The 13,733-nt window shown below is 35.6% G+C and overlaps 2 protein-coding genes across 3 annotated transcripts; one reads left to right on the top strand and one right to left on the bottom strand.

The window, feature by feature from the left end:
- LOC105165862 (putative ripening-related protein 2) lies at positions 824-1,525 on the bottom strand. The gene has a single exon (XM_020694901.1). The coding sequence runs from the start codon at positions 1,498-1,500 to the stop codon at positions 943-945; it is 558 nt and encodes a 185-aa protein (XP_020550560.1). The 5' UTR covers positions 1,501-1,525; the 3' UTR covers positions 824-942.
- LOC105165753 lies at positions 3,792-12,904 on the top strand. Of its 2 annotated transcripts, none has more exons than XM_011084875.2 (18): positions 3,792-3,849; positions 4,124-4,224; positions 4,396-4,487; positions 4,822-4,863; positions 4,983-5,039; positions 6,037-6,111; positions 7,041-7,106; positions 8,228-8,270; positions 9,571-9,616; positions 9,970-10,063; positions 10,155-10,207; positions 10,964-11,048; positions 11,153-11,255; positions 11,332-11,424; positions 11,713-11,779; positions 11,914-11,980; positions 12,108-12,161; positions 12,342-12,904. In XM_011084875.2, exons 1-18 carry the CDS (start codon positions 3,809-3,811, stop codon positions 12,477-12,479), a joined length of 1,317 nt encoding a protein of 438 aa, XP_011083177.2. In that variant the 5' UTR covers positions 3,792-3,808; the 3' UTR covers positions 12,480-12,904. The 2 variants fall into 2 exon arrangements, with proteins under 2 accessions (XP_011083177.2, XP_011083176.1); XM_011084874.2 differs by having other exon boundaries at positions 3,834-3,955.

Raw genomic sequence — 13,733 nt, 5'->3', positions numbered from 1 at the left:
TGGCTTTTATTCTTTTCAATTTTATTCTCTATCATATTATTTTTCTATGTGCTTTTTCATTTTCTTTAAATTGGGATTTTCACATATTAGAAATTCAAATATTTAATTAAATAATAAAAAAAGCTACTATAGAGTTAAAATATATTGAAAACATTTTTATTTCTATATATATTAAAAATTAAGCACGTATATTGTATGTGAATCAAACGTATTTTTTGCTGTAATTTAGACTATTTGAAGTTTTTATCCACACGACAAACACCCTGAAAAAAGGCGGATTTACACAATTCTAATATGCACCTATATGTAATGCTTATCAAAGTTTAAGCAATAAGACGGTTTACATACAATCATCATTCATGCAATAACACATTTATAATCAAACACAAGTACAAGTTCATTGGATTAGATACTCATAAACATAATATTTTTAACACATAATTGTTAGGAAATAGATCAGGTCAAGATGGACAACAACGGAATATGAAGGCGATAAAAGACACACGAACTTGTTAACCCAGTTCGGATATAAATCCTACGTTTGGGGGCGATACCAAGCTAGGAGAAAACACTCAAAGAGGAGGAAAATTGAGGAGTACAACACACACTAGTATATAAATCTTCACCACACGTGAAAGACAACACTCACTCTCGTCTCAACTCTTTCTTTTATCTGTCGATTATACAGAGAACTTATATGTTTTTCTCTCTACTCTACTCTACTCTACTCTACTCTACTCTACAAAACAATGCTAATAAGAGTAGTATTTATAGCCATGACTTATCCTTTTCCAACTCAACTTGGGATTTCTAAGTTGAATCGGGTTATCCTTCTCCAACTCAACTTGGGATTTCTAAATTGAATCGAGTTATCCTTGACTTTTTCAAATCGATTTTCACAACTTAACAATAATAACAACTGAAAAACATATAGCAACTGCACTAAGCATCAAACCAAGTGATGTCCAACTCTCCCCAGTCATCTTCAGGCACTCCCAAGGCTTTCCAAACAGCTTTAGAGGCATCAACAATGTTATTAGGACATGGTGGCTGGTAATCGTGATCCTTGTCACATCCCATTGTAGAATCGCACTCATCAACCACCTTAGCTGTAACACTCCGGCCATTAGCATTTATGATAATGTTTTTAAGGCACCTTGACCCTCCATTATACCATCCAGTCGATAATGCGACAACCGGCGTGTCGTCAGAGTGGTACTTGTTGTCACATTCTGACGGCTCGCCTCCATCTCCACCCTTCTCAAAGCTGTTGATGGTGAGAACTGCTTTCGTGGTGCCAGAAACGGTGGGCGAGCACTTGTAAGTGGTATAGAGCTCCCCAGCTTGACAGCAATCAGAGTTGTTTTCCTGGTTGCATTGCCCTGCTGGTGGTTTCTTACCCATTACCTTTCCACTTGGCTTGCAAGATTGAAGTCTGGCCTCTATGGAAGAAGCAGCAAGAAGGAGCAGAAGAAGTCCAGTCATGAAGTTTTTCCTCATCTTGTCTCTTTTTGTTACTTTTAGATCACTAATGTAAAACTGGGATTTGGATGCAGAGGATGAACTGATAATCAGCTTATATAAGCTTTACACAGTGATAACGCCAAGAAAATACTCAAAGACAATGAACTTAGTTTGAATTGTTTTCAGTTGTTAATCGAGGGTTCAAATGGTTTATGCCAGGTGCCAGTTGAACTTCTCAGCGTCCCCCGACAGGCGAATATCTGGGATAGTGACATTGTTGTAGTTCAGGTAAATTAAAACAAGGTTCATGACTAAACAGATAATTCACTGTTTGCTTAAGGATATGAAAATACCCCTTTCATGATTCTGTACCATTGCTAGATCAAGATCACTATATTTCTTCATTTACTGCCGCTTAAAGATACTTACGGCACGCGTTAAACTTCCAGAAAACCAATCCAAGAACTAAAGCAAGATGCAAAAGACAGAACAAAAGTCTCCATCAGCATTTTGAAACTCTTGTGTCTCCATCGCTTCTTGTTTAAGCAGCTTGGTTGCCGTTTATTGTAGTATGGTTTAATAATAAAGAATGTGTCGCTGAGATTCTCGCTTCCGATGCCATACAGATCTGGAAAATGCAAAAGTTCTATAGCAGGAAGTACATTTTTCAAAACATGCATAAATGATGGCTAAGAGGATTATAGCATCAACATACACAATGAAAAGTAGGTTGCAAACTCTGAATTTTGTCCCATCAATTTCATGCTTTTTCCGCCTCCTAACGGTTAAATTATAGTGTATCGTATTGTTGTGACTATTGCACCCGATAAATTAGACAGGATTCTCATTGAAATGCTACAGGAACTATGACTGCCGACTTATTAGAGTTTATGCTGGAGTGACAGTGCTTTTTGAGTCTTTTATCCAGCATATCAAGCTGGCTTAGCTAAGAAACTTAGTTCCATATAAGACCTCTTCTACAGAAATTTAATTTCAGAGGGAATTCTAGTCCCTCAATCATAGGAAAAAACAGAACAAAGAAAAGCAGACGAAAATTCTTCTTTTGTAGCACAGTTATAACTATTAAAACTGATCATAGCAGAAATTGGGGGATGCTACTTATGTAACTTTTGCAGCACCGTTACATCACAAAAATACAGGAATACAATGACCAAAGAAAAATACATTTCAGACACATATTTTGAACCTCACATAAATTCTGTCATAAAACAACCAGAAAGGAAAAAGCACGATTTTCACTAGGAATCTGACCAGGTGATATTCAATTCACCCCAGTCCTCTAAAGGCACCCCCAAAGCTTTCCGTACAGCCTTAGAGGCACCAACAATGTTGTTATCACATGGAGGTAGATAATCATGGTCAGCATCACATCCCATAGAAGAATCACACTCATCAACAACCATGGCTTCCACTTTTCGGCCATTAGCGCCTATAGTAATATTGTTTAAGCACCTCCTCCCTCCATTATACCATCCTGTCGATAGACTTGTTATCGCATTTGGACGGCTTATAGCCATCTCCGCCTTTCTCAAAACCATTAAGATTGAGAATTGCCTTGGTGCTCTCAGACACTAGGGGTGAGCATTTGTAAGTAGTCTATGTAGAGGATGATGATGATTTAAAAGCTATGCATTTCAGAAGAGCTTATATGATTATTTTCAAGGGACACAGAGTATGAAATTATACATCTTGCTGTGTTATTTCTGCACTCAACTGAATCTGGATTAACATGGGCTTTTTTGTCTGAAGCAGACAGGCATATATCAAGAAGAACATGGAGGCCAAATCCAATGATGTAAGAGTCCCTTGAGATCTTATACACATAATCCGACACAGATATTCTATATCATGTCTATGGCAACGATGACAAGAAGATTAACTATCATGGCAGGATGAAGATATTCCTACATTGATAAAAGTTTTGAACCCTTCACTGGAAATCAACATCACATACAGAAACCTGAGACTAAATTACATTCCTTCATCAAACTTTATATAAGCAGATTACTTCATCCAATATCCACTGATCCAAAGCATAGAGATTAAAATACTATATCAATAATCTAAATTTTATTAGAAAAATATTAATTATACCCATTTTATCTCAAAATATATATTTTCATATTTTAGATTTTAAGCAATAAATTGAACTATACTAAATCATTAGTGTAATGAAGAGCCTAATTTTTTGGATTGGGCTTCTGATTGGGTGATATGTAATAGTGGGCCGGCCTGCATTTATGGCCCACGATCTGAAGCCCACGACGTGAATAAGGGTATGTTCGTCATTGCCCCAAAGGGGCGGGCCTTGCTAAAATTTCAGATGCATCATCGTAAGTGCCAATCCGACGTCGTCGGGCACCGGTCTGCACTTTCTTCATCAATTTTTATTTCTGCATAGCAAAATTTATCTTGAATTTTTCATTCCTCGATTGATTCCAGTAGAAAACAAGAAATTGGTCAAAAAGAGGTGAATCATTAACAATGGTGATTTTTATTTGGGCGTTTTGGGAGTTCGAAAAATTTAACAAGCAGCGGATTTTGTTTTGTTGGATAAGTGCTGAAAGTTATCGATACGAATTAGTTTTAGCAGGGGTTGAATTTGGTATGAATTTTGAGCTGGAATTTTTGCTGGCAGGAGAAAGTTTTACTTTGTAAATGAGCTCATGTTCATTCTGGGTAGGCGAAATTTTGGTGCTGATGCGATGCATGGATCCTTCTTGGCTACTGTAGTTGCAGGTAAACGATCTCTAACAGCTTTCAGAAAGTATATTTTACGACAAAATTTTTACTATGTGTCTATAAAATTTCCACCATTTGGGTTGGGGTTTGCTGGTGGAGGACTGGTGTGGGTTCTGTTAGTTTTTTCACGTGATAATCGTTTAATTTATGGATTTTCTTTCTTTTCAGCTGTTGTTTTTCATGCACTTGGAGCTGGTTCAGTGGTTGTACCAAGTACTAGCTGTTATGCCTTGGATAACAACAGTCGCATCCGTGATTTTGTATCCTTCTTATGTTATATATGTTTCAAAAGTTGAACATAAAGAAAATCGTGATTGTTTTTCAACTATACAATAACAGCAAAGGGTGAATATGTTGGTTCATTGATCATGGGCGTTCTCTAACTTTATCTTCTTATTAAGAGCATGGGGTTGGTTCTTGAGATATTACTTTGAACAATATAGCTCAAGTCCAAGTGATGTGTTGGTGTGCAAATTTGAAGGACCCAATTCCATGCTTTTTAAGACAAACTTACGTTACATGTTTTGAGGGAAGCGACCCTAATTTCTCCCCTCTATTTGATCTCAAATGGTTTCCTCTCATGTGTTTGCTTAGAGTAATTTGACTGGACAATTTTTTGAGTATGACGATGAAAAGGTAACGTCTTCTATGAAATTAAGGATTCATGTATGCATCTAAATTAGTTTCTTTCTAATCGTACTCTTTGGCAATAGTTCGGTTGACGACTAAGCATCTGATATTACTATCCTATGCAGGCCCCTGATTTGGTTGTACGGTTCTGTAAAGATGTCGAAACTAGATCCCAACAACCGGTAGTTATTATGTCGTCTTCCATTTTATTTTTTACTAAGCTGCAACCATGAATTGTTTTCTCTGATCTTTGGAACTGTGGAATGAATCGAGCTGTTCTCATGTTAAGTTAAGCTATTTTCGAGTGCTCTCTAATCTAAATGACCTTGAAACAACTTTTCTTCTTTTATCTATTTTTCCACTCAGCAACAGGTAGGAGTAGTTCCTTTACAGTTAACATCTGCAAAATCTTCATTTACATGCAGTCGTACTCATGATGGAAGAACTAGAAATTAACAACTTAAAAGTTCTGCTGCAATTTAGATTAACACATAACATTTTCTGCTGTTCTGAATTGACTTCCCTGAGCCACTATTTATGATGTTGCTAGTTTCAACCATGATCAAATGTAAAATCAAAGTGCAAAACATAAGAACTATTGTTCTTTTACCATGCGTTAGCATTATATTATCTTCTCTTGGAATGAAAAGAGCTTCAGATGGTATCACTTTAGGTTCCTTAGAAAAGGAAACCAAACTAGCATATTACCTCATAACTGTTTAATCATACAAAAGACGTCTATTTTATCACCTTCTGAATTTTGTAAAAATTGCTCTGTGATCCTGTGTGAAGGAACAAAACAACAGAAAAGTCAAGGTTGTAATTTGATATAAGAAGCGTGATGCTGACTCTATTCATTCCGAATGAGGCATGCATGCTCAGTCAATCTGTCTAATATGAGGAATAAATTTGTTTTTCATTTTTAACAACTAGAATATAGAGATAAGTATATCAATCCTTGTGGGTTCACATTAATGCTAGCAAAGAGACGGTCAGACTTTGAGGGCGAGTATTTGAATTCCATTTTATCCCATTAAGGTCAAACTTGAAGCATGTCTAGTTGTACATGCTGTTGTGGAACTGTTTTGTTTTTGGGTGGGTTTGAGGGTGCTCTTACAGTCATTTGTTCATCTTAAATTGTTGTTATGCTAATTGTTTGACATGTTTTCAAACAAATAGGGTTATGTGGATTTTGGAAGATTTGACAAGTTCAATCATTTTATTGCTAGTTCTGGACATGCTAACTTTATTCAGGTAAGTTTAATTCATTATTATAAATTTCAGTCTTTCTAAGCTATGTCCTATTGAAGGCTCTTGATAGTGTTAGCATACCAAAATCTTAAAATGATAGAGGTAAAACAATTGAGTACCCTTTGTTAAGTGTAAAGATAATTGTAAGATTCCCATGCATTTGCTTTATTGTTTTTCTTGTTACTTGTTATAACTATCCCTTTGCTTCTTTTTGGAAACTTCTTATTGTATTTGAGTAGTTGTTTCCTCCTCTTCTTCTTTTGTATTCAATTTGTTTTCCATCCTTAGGTTTTGGGTAGGATTGGGGTTTTTTGTGTGCATATTTATTTTATTTGATCTCATATGGACATAAGTTATGCACCTATGCTGGATAATATTGTTAGGAAGATAGTCATATGTATCAACTGGTGAGAATGATTTGCAATCATGAATGACGAAGTCCACAAACAATGACCACCAATGAGTTGTAATCTTGAATAGTGAAGTCCATAAATATCACCAATGAGTTGTAGCATATTTTGAATTTGAAGAAGTGGGGTTCTGAGCTTCCAACATCATCACTTGCAATTGATCTTTTGCATTACAGGATTCCGTATTTGATTTGTACATTGCCTTGTTATGATATTACCACAAGCTAATTGGCCACCTTTGAATTGGTGGTCTTGTGGTGGTTTTGAGTTGTTTGACTACAATTAGCTTAACAATATAAAGACAAAGATATAAATAAAAAACAAACTGTTATGTTGTCTTCTTGAAAATTGTTTATTTCGAAATCAAGGCGGCAGTAAAATCTGAAGCTTGTAGTTTCACACTACAAATTTCTTTTGTGGTCTTTTGTAAATAAAGCTTACCTAGGGCCATTTTCCTGGAATATCTTCTGTTATGACCCTCAACCAAGTTGTTATTAACTAATTTTGCCATTCGCTTGCCAGGAATACTATAATGGTGATCTAATGAATTGTGAGAAAAGTTTTGATAAATTGGGACGCACAGCTCAGGTCAGATGAATGACTCTGCTACTGAGTTCAGCCTATGCTATCTATGTTGCACGTGTTCTTTCTTTATTTCTTTTTTCTCAGGGAGATGATGAGTGGATTGATGAGCTAACTTTGTGATTATTTCTAGGGGAAAAGGCAGAATTGGTCCAATAGGATTGGGGTAGTTCTCGCTTTTGGTCCTTTACTTTTCGGGCCAACAATTTGAGTCCCATAGCTTTCATAAAATTTGCACATTTAGTCTCGATTCATGTCTAATTGCATGCTAATGCCTTGCTCACCAAGAATAGTATCAAAACCTAGGTTTAATGAAGAAATATTGGTTTATATTGCATTTAGATATTATTCATTCACTAATGGAGGAGACTCTTTAAGAGAATGGAACCGAACGAAAGTTTGAGTTATACAAGGGAATACTTTCATATTCTGAAAGATCAAAGATGGAATTTCTGTATGAAAATTCTAAGAGAGGGAGAAAATTATCTCCAAATACCAAATGATGGTTCGAGTGACAACTAGGAGTATTTCTAGATCTTGGAAAGACAAGGAAAGAATTCTTAGTTTATGGGGGTTTCCCCAACAAGTCAAGTCCTCATCATATGAGAGAGGCTAAATAGTTGTCTCCTCCAACGGAGGAAATAATATCTATGTAATATTTCATATATTTCTTCAATAAAAGTAAGACTTCTGTTCAACTTGCTGTTCAAAATTCTATTAAGTCCCTATATTGGAGTGTGTTCTACGCTATAAGGTAGAAAACGAAATAGGGTTGTGCTGTTTGTTACTGAAGGAGCCAAGTGTCTGCGAACCATCTGGTAGTTTGGTTGGAGGAAGTCCGTAAAACTGAGAACTTGGAATACTTGGAAACAAGGCAGTCGAAAAAGGATACAAATTTATGTGAACTTAGCATGTTGGTCCTAATTTTGAGCATAATGGGTAGATTATCAAAGAAATGCAAAAAGATTTGATTAAAGGACCAATACTATTTAAGTTATGGAAACTTTGGGACTATAAGTGTCGACCAAGTAAAGCAGGGGACTAGAAGTGATAATAGCCCTATCTAATGGGACCAAAAATGCAATTAAACCTTATTTCTAATTAGAGCAACTTCTTCACGATTTCAGGTAAATATCATTTGTGGAAATTGTCCAAATGGACACTGTGCAGGTACGTGAACCTTCACAATTAAATGTACATTAAATCGTCAATATTAGAAAGGCCTATATTGGTGATTGAACTGCTTTTGTACTTTTAGCCATGGCTTGTATGCAATTGAAATGAGAACTCTTTTTTCTCCCAGTGGAATCACTTCGTTCAAAGTTTATTTGAATGGAGAATTAACATTTTCTTGTATGGTGATGAATATCAATTGAATGTTATATTATGTTCTCAACCAAATAGTGAGCACTTGGAGTAGTATGTTGGTGTCGATGGTCTTACTGCTCAATATCTATTGGCATTAATGTGAACGGTTCAACAATACGTATCCTGAAAAATTTGAATATTTCATTAACAAACAGATGTGCTGCCTGGGCAACTGAAAAGGTGACAAGATTTATGTTTGAATAGTTTGAACTGGGTCTATGGATAGGGGGAAGTTAATCCTCAATGATGAAATCTAACGTGAAGGACAAAAAAAAAAAAAATATTAACTCTGTACCATCTGGATATTTTCTGTAATAACTACAGAAAAATAAACTCTGTATCAGATATTTAATAGGTATAGAACGTTTCTGCTTACTTTCGTATTGCTTGGATCTGAAAATCTGAGACACTTTAAATACACAGCACCAGGGAGATACATTATCAAATTAAGATGTGAAACTAGAAGCTTTGTATCCCACAAGTAAGTCCAGGTTTCTACACATAACGCACTGCTTATAGTGATCTGATCTTACAAAGGAAAGCTTGAATGATGTGATTCTTTGGTAGTGAAACCTGACAAAATTTCTTCTCTATGGTTTTAAGATGAGATACAGTGTTAGACGTTATAAGGCCCATAATTGAGTCAATAGGAGACTTGATAAGCTGCAAACTTTTGCCCAAACTTCTGTACATTTGTGTTTCCTGATCTTATGGTTAAATGGGAATTATAGCTTGAGGAACAAGAGCAGAAAGTGAACACAGGTTATTTTCAGCCCTGATAAAATTATGGAAGTATTTCTTGTTCCACATTCTTCTCTATTCTCCTCCATGGGGCTTGTTAGGGACCACAACTTTAGGGTCTTTATCCTATAACATAACCATTGTGAAGTTAGAATTCTGATGCACTTTTTCTTTCTTGTTCATTTTGCAAAACAATTTCCGTGTAAAAGCTTGTCTCTCTACCTAATAGCTCCTGTATAAATTGTGCGTGCAGTTCTTTGATATCACGTTGATGAAATTGGCATAATAAAATTCTTCTTTGAGGTCTTACTTTGTGGCTATGGTATCTATATTTAATATTTATTAATGTGTTTGCCTTCAGGTGGACTCGGATGCATTTGCAACGTTACATATGAATCCACATGCAGGTTTTCAACTAATTCTAGCCGTTTGCCTTTTTGCGATGTATTCCATCCTTCAGTAACTCAAGTAAATCCTTCATAAAATATTGTCAAACATATCTTTTTTGTGTATATCTAATACAATGACAAAGGCTAATATTCACATAGTATAGGAAGGTCAATGTATTGTTGGTTTGATAAACTTGTGTTGTATGATGGGATATGAGTGAGAGCTTGGAAATTGATAGTACTAAGTATTCAAGGGATCATTAGTTCAGTTTTCTATGAATCCTATCCTATCTTTCTTGCATTTTGCAAAATATCCATATTATATCGTTGAACTTTTCTGATTATATGGCTGGTTTGTACTTCTGGTGCAGAGTAATCATTGACCTCGCCATCCCATGCGTGGAACCAGGTTTGCGGGTATTTGAAGGCTTCACAGTTGGTTTTCATCCGCGGTCATGGGAAATTGTAAAGTAGCTCTGTTATTCTCTCCATCCTTTTTGCATGTTAATTATTGGTGGTGGATTAACATTTATTCCCTATCATTTATTGATTGTAGGTTTATAATGGCATGACTCAGTTGGGTTATGAAAAGGCTTATAATGAATTTAGGTATTCAATCTTATTCTTTTCATTTTGCTTCATTTGCAGTTCTGTTTGAGATTTATGTTCTGAGAAGTTGAAGTTCTTGTCTTCAGAATATATTGTTAATAACAGTCAGATAAACCTTCACCGTTCCCCTCTCTTGCAATCGTTCTGAATGTTTATAAATTTTAGTCCTTTCAGATAGTTATTAGTATATGATTTTAGGTCCCTTCTTGTCTCATGCCAATCATTAGGAGCATTTGTTGAATGCCTGTTTTACCAACACTGTTAGTCAAGCTTAAAAGTGCAAAGAAGGAAAGCAAGTGTCCTGGTGATATATTAGCAGCAACTGGAGCAAGTTACTCTAAGTTGAGTTTGTTTGTCAGAGAATTCTGGTACTTCAATAGAACTATGGAGTGAATAGAGAATCTGATATAGATTACAAGAGTGATGGATTTGAAGGCTGCTATTGCTTTTCGAGTTTATACAGAGTTCATAGAGACAGAGACATCAAAGACCACAGACATCAAGGCTGAAACTGCAGATTTTCTTCTCATTGATCATTCTTTGGGTTTGGTTGGTTTGGAGATGGTGGAGACGCGACTTAGCTTGGTCAAAGTGGAGAGCAAGATTAAATGAACATGTGCATATGGGCTTGTTTTTTAGTTGTGGTTTCAATTTCTCCTATTTCTTGGGAGTTTTATTCGTCATTCTATTATTACATCTGATCATAGTATGTTCTACTGAGCAGTTTAATCATTTTTGTCTCTATGGTTTATGCAGCTTCAGCACTGATCAAAGAGATGTTACCCTATACCTAACTGCAGTTGCTTCCCTCTCGGGTTTAGTGCAGAAGCCCACAATCAAGGTTCATTATTTCTTTAGTGTCCATATGTATTTCCATTAGATCATGCCTACAGGTGATCATTTTTAGTTTCTTTGTTCTTTCTATCGCTAATTCTTTTCTTCCAGATTTCTCCCGATGAAGGATTAGATGTTCATTTGTCTGGCTCAGGAGCAAATGGGAGTCCACCAACTACTTTGTCTCCAACAATGATGCTTGTGGAATGGAGATGTAAATAGCTTCATTCCATACGACAAATTAGGTTTACTTTGTGGTTGGTGATCATCTAACACTGCTCATCTTTTAGGTGACAAGGCTCGTGATACAGCATATGAAGTTGAAATTACCATCCCGATAGAGAATTATGATCCCATTCAGTTTACTTTGGCGAAGATGTGTGGTGAGCATTAATTTGATATTTATTCAACATCTCTTTCATCGTACATCCCCTCTTTCACCTACGTTACTTGTCCGTACACAAGCCATTACATAAACATCACATCATTAGCTCACATGTAATTGTTTATAACTGGAAAGATGACTAGTCCAGAGCTCAGGCTTGTTATATGTTTTTGCCATTCTTCGATTCTGTTTTCTCCATTTGTCTCACTTTGTGAGTCCTTGTCTTCTTTCCTTTATTTCTGTCCATGGTGTGCTCATTTAACATGCTACTTTCCAAATTGTATAGAACACACGCAAACTGAACGAGACGAAGCTACAAGAGGATGGGCAATCTTTGGAATCATATCATGCATGTACGTCAATATATTTCTTCGACTTCTTTGCATTATAAAATATATTTTCCAACTCTTGCTCCTTCATCATGCTGTTACTCTGAAATAAAGTTTCGTAGGGCCTTCGATTTCCTTATGTTGCTTTTCTGAAACAGATCCATTGTAGTCCTTACGCTGGCCTGCTGTGGAGGGTTCATTTATAGAACACGAATCGGAAACCTGGTAGGTTAATTTGCTTTCACTACTGAAATTATTATTCTTTTCTTCCCCTTCTGCTGCAGCTACAGTATTGTCCGTGATGGTTTAATTATTGTATATATAATTTTGAGTTTTTAACCTACATTTGCAGCGGGGAATTGACGCACTCCCTGGAATTTCAGTATTATCAGCATGTTTGGAAACTGTAAGTTCATTCTACTGATGACTGATGTTCTACCGCAGCCTCTAATATAATTGCAATCTAAGTTTCATAACCTTCCGCTCCAAGAAAAAAAATTGATGTTCCTATTCTTGACATGCGTATATTCCTCCACTAATCCAATGTAAAGTTGTGATTCACTTCAATTTGAACTGAAAATCACAGGCAAGTGGAGGTGTTCACAGCTATGCACGACCCGATGATTCTAATAATCCTTTTGTAAATCAAACCACATGGGACAGGCAGCCAACTTCCACTCAAGAAAACTGGAGAACAAGCGATAGAACATATGGATCCATTTGATTTACGTGAACAGTTCGACAGTTTTACCGATTCTCCAGCTTAAGGTATCTTCTGGAAAGGATTTTTTGTTTGTAGAGGGAGGCTCGTAAACACCGTGAAACAATACCATGCAGCCGTATCCTTTTCCGCTAGAGACCCATTCGTGTCCGTCTGAACTGCTAAAAGATGCACGATGTTTTTTGCAGTATGACTTTCTGCTGCAGAAAGATCAAATGAATTGCGACTGTTACGTGGTTAAGGTTTCAAGAACTAGACATTCTGAATGAAGTCCGCCGTCCTTTGTGTTTGAGGTTGTTTTTGCTTCTTGTGTGCAGTAATTCAAGTTGTTCTTTGTTCTGCCTATGATGGTCAAAGTAAGCACTTTATCTGTCATAGTAAGTCCATCTTAAAAATACAGTTTATTATTCAAGTTCAAAATTTTATTACGCTTCAAAAAAATATTAATTTTCTCATCCAACTCAAGTATTAAATCTTACCGAACAAAAGAAATATAACAATGTAGTCGTTTCTATCAATTAATTACACTTAGACTTCTTTTAAAAATATGAAATTATACTTTATCGCAAAACACTTTTCAAATTAGACTTAGGTGTCTTTGAGAGTTATCCAATTAAAATTTTAACACAGAATGCTGATGTTAGAAAAGAAAAGCTCAATATTTACTCATTTTTCAGTATTGTTGGTTCAAATTCTCAACGAAAACAAAGAATTTTCGAAATGAGTAAGAGTGTAATTTTTAAATTTTTTATCATATTTTCAAAAAATGTCTAAATGTAATAATCCAATTAGAACAAAACGTAATGAATCATTAAAAAAAGAAAAACATGAATGAGTCACTGATGAAACCAAAAAAATTAGAACAGCGAATAAAATAAGAAGGTTATTAGTGAGACAAGAATAAAGTTGGCTTTGGCCAATTCATAGGAGTGGTTGTCCAACTCAATCAGATTCACTTCATATGACATATCGCTTTGTCAGTCAACCTTCACATCATTCTGAGTCAAAACCACATTAGATTAAGAAACCCTTCATTTGGAGGTTTTTTTTTGTCAGAATGAAAGGGTTTCCGCGTTCCAACTTCCTATGTTGTCTGCACCTTCATACTCATTGTCAATAAATAAAAAGGGTAAATTATAATCAACTTCTATGAAATTTGTAATATTCCTTTATTGTTTAAAAAATTATAAATATTTCATAATATTTGTTGAAATTACGTAATCCTTGAATGGAGGTGTGAAGTTGTCAATTATGCCC

Source organism: Sesamum indicum, linkage group LG6, assembly GCF_000512975.1.
Source record: "Sesamum indicum cultivar Zhongzhi No. 13 linkage group LG6, S_indicum_v1.0, whole genome shotgun sequence".
Classification (NCBI taxonomy): Eukaryota; Viridiplantae; Streptophyta; class Magnoliopsida; order Lamiales; family Pedaliaceae; genus Sesamum; species Sesamum indicum.
Note: the sequence above shows the minus strand (reverse complement) of the source record. Positions and strands in the feature narration are given on the sequence as shown.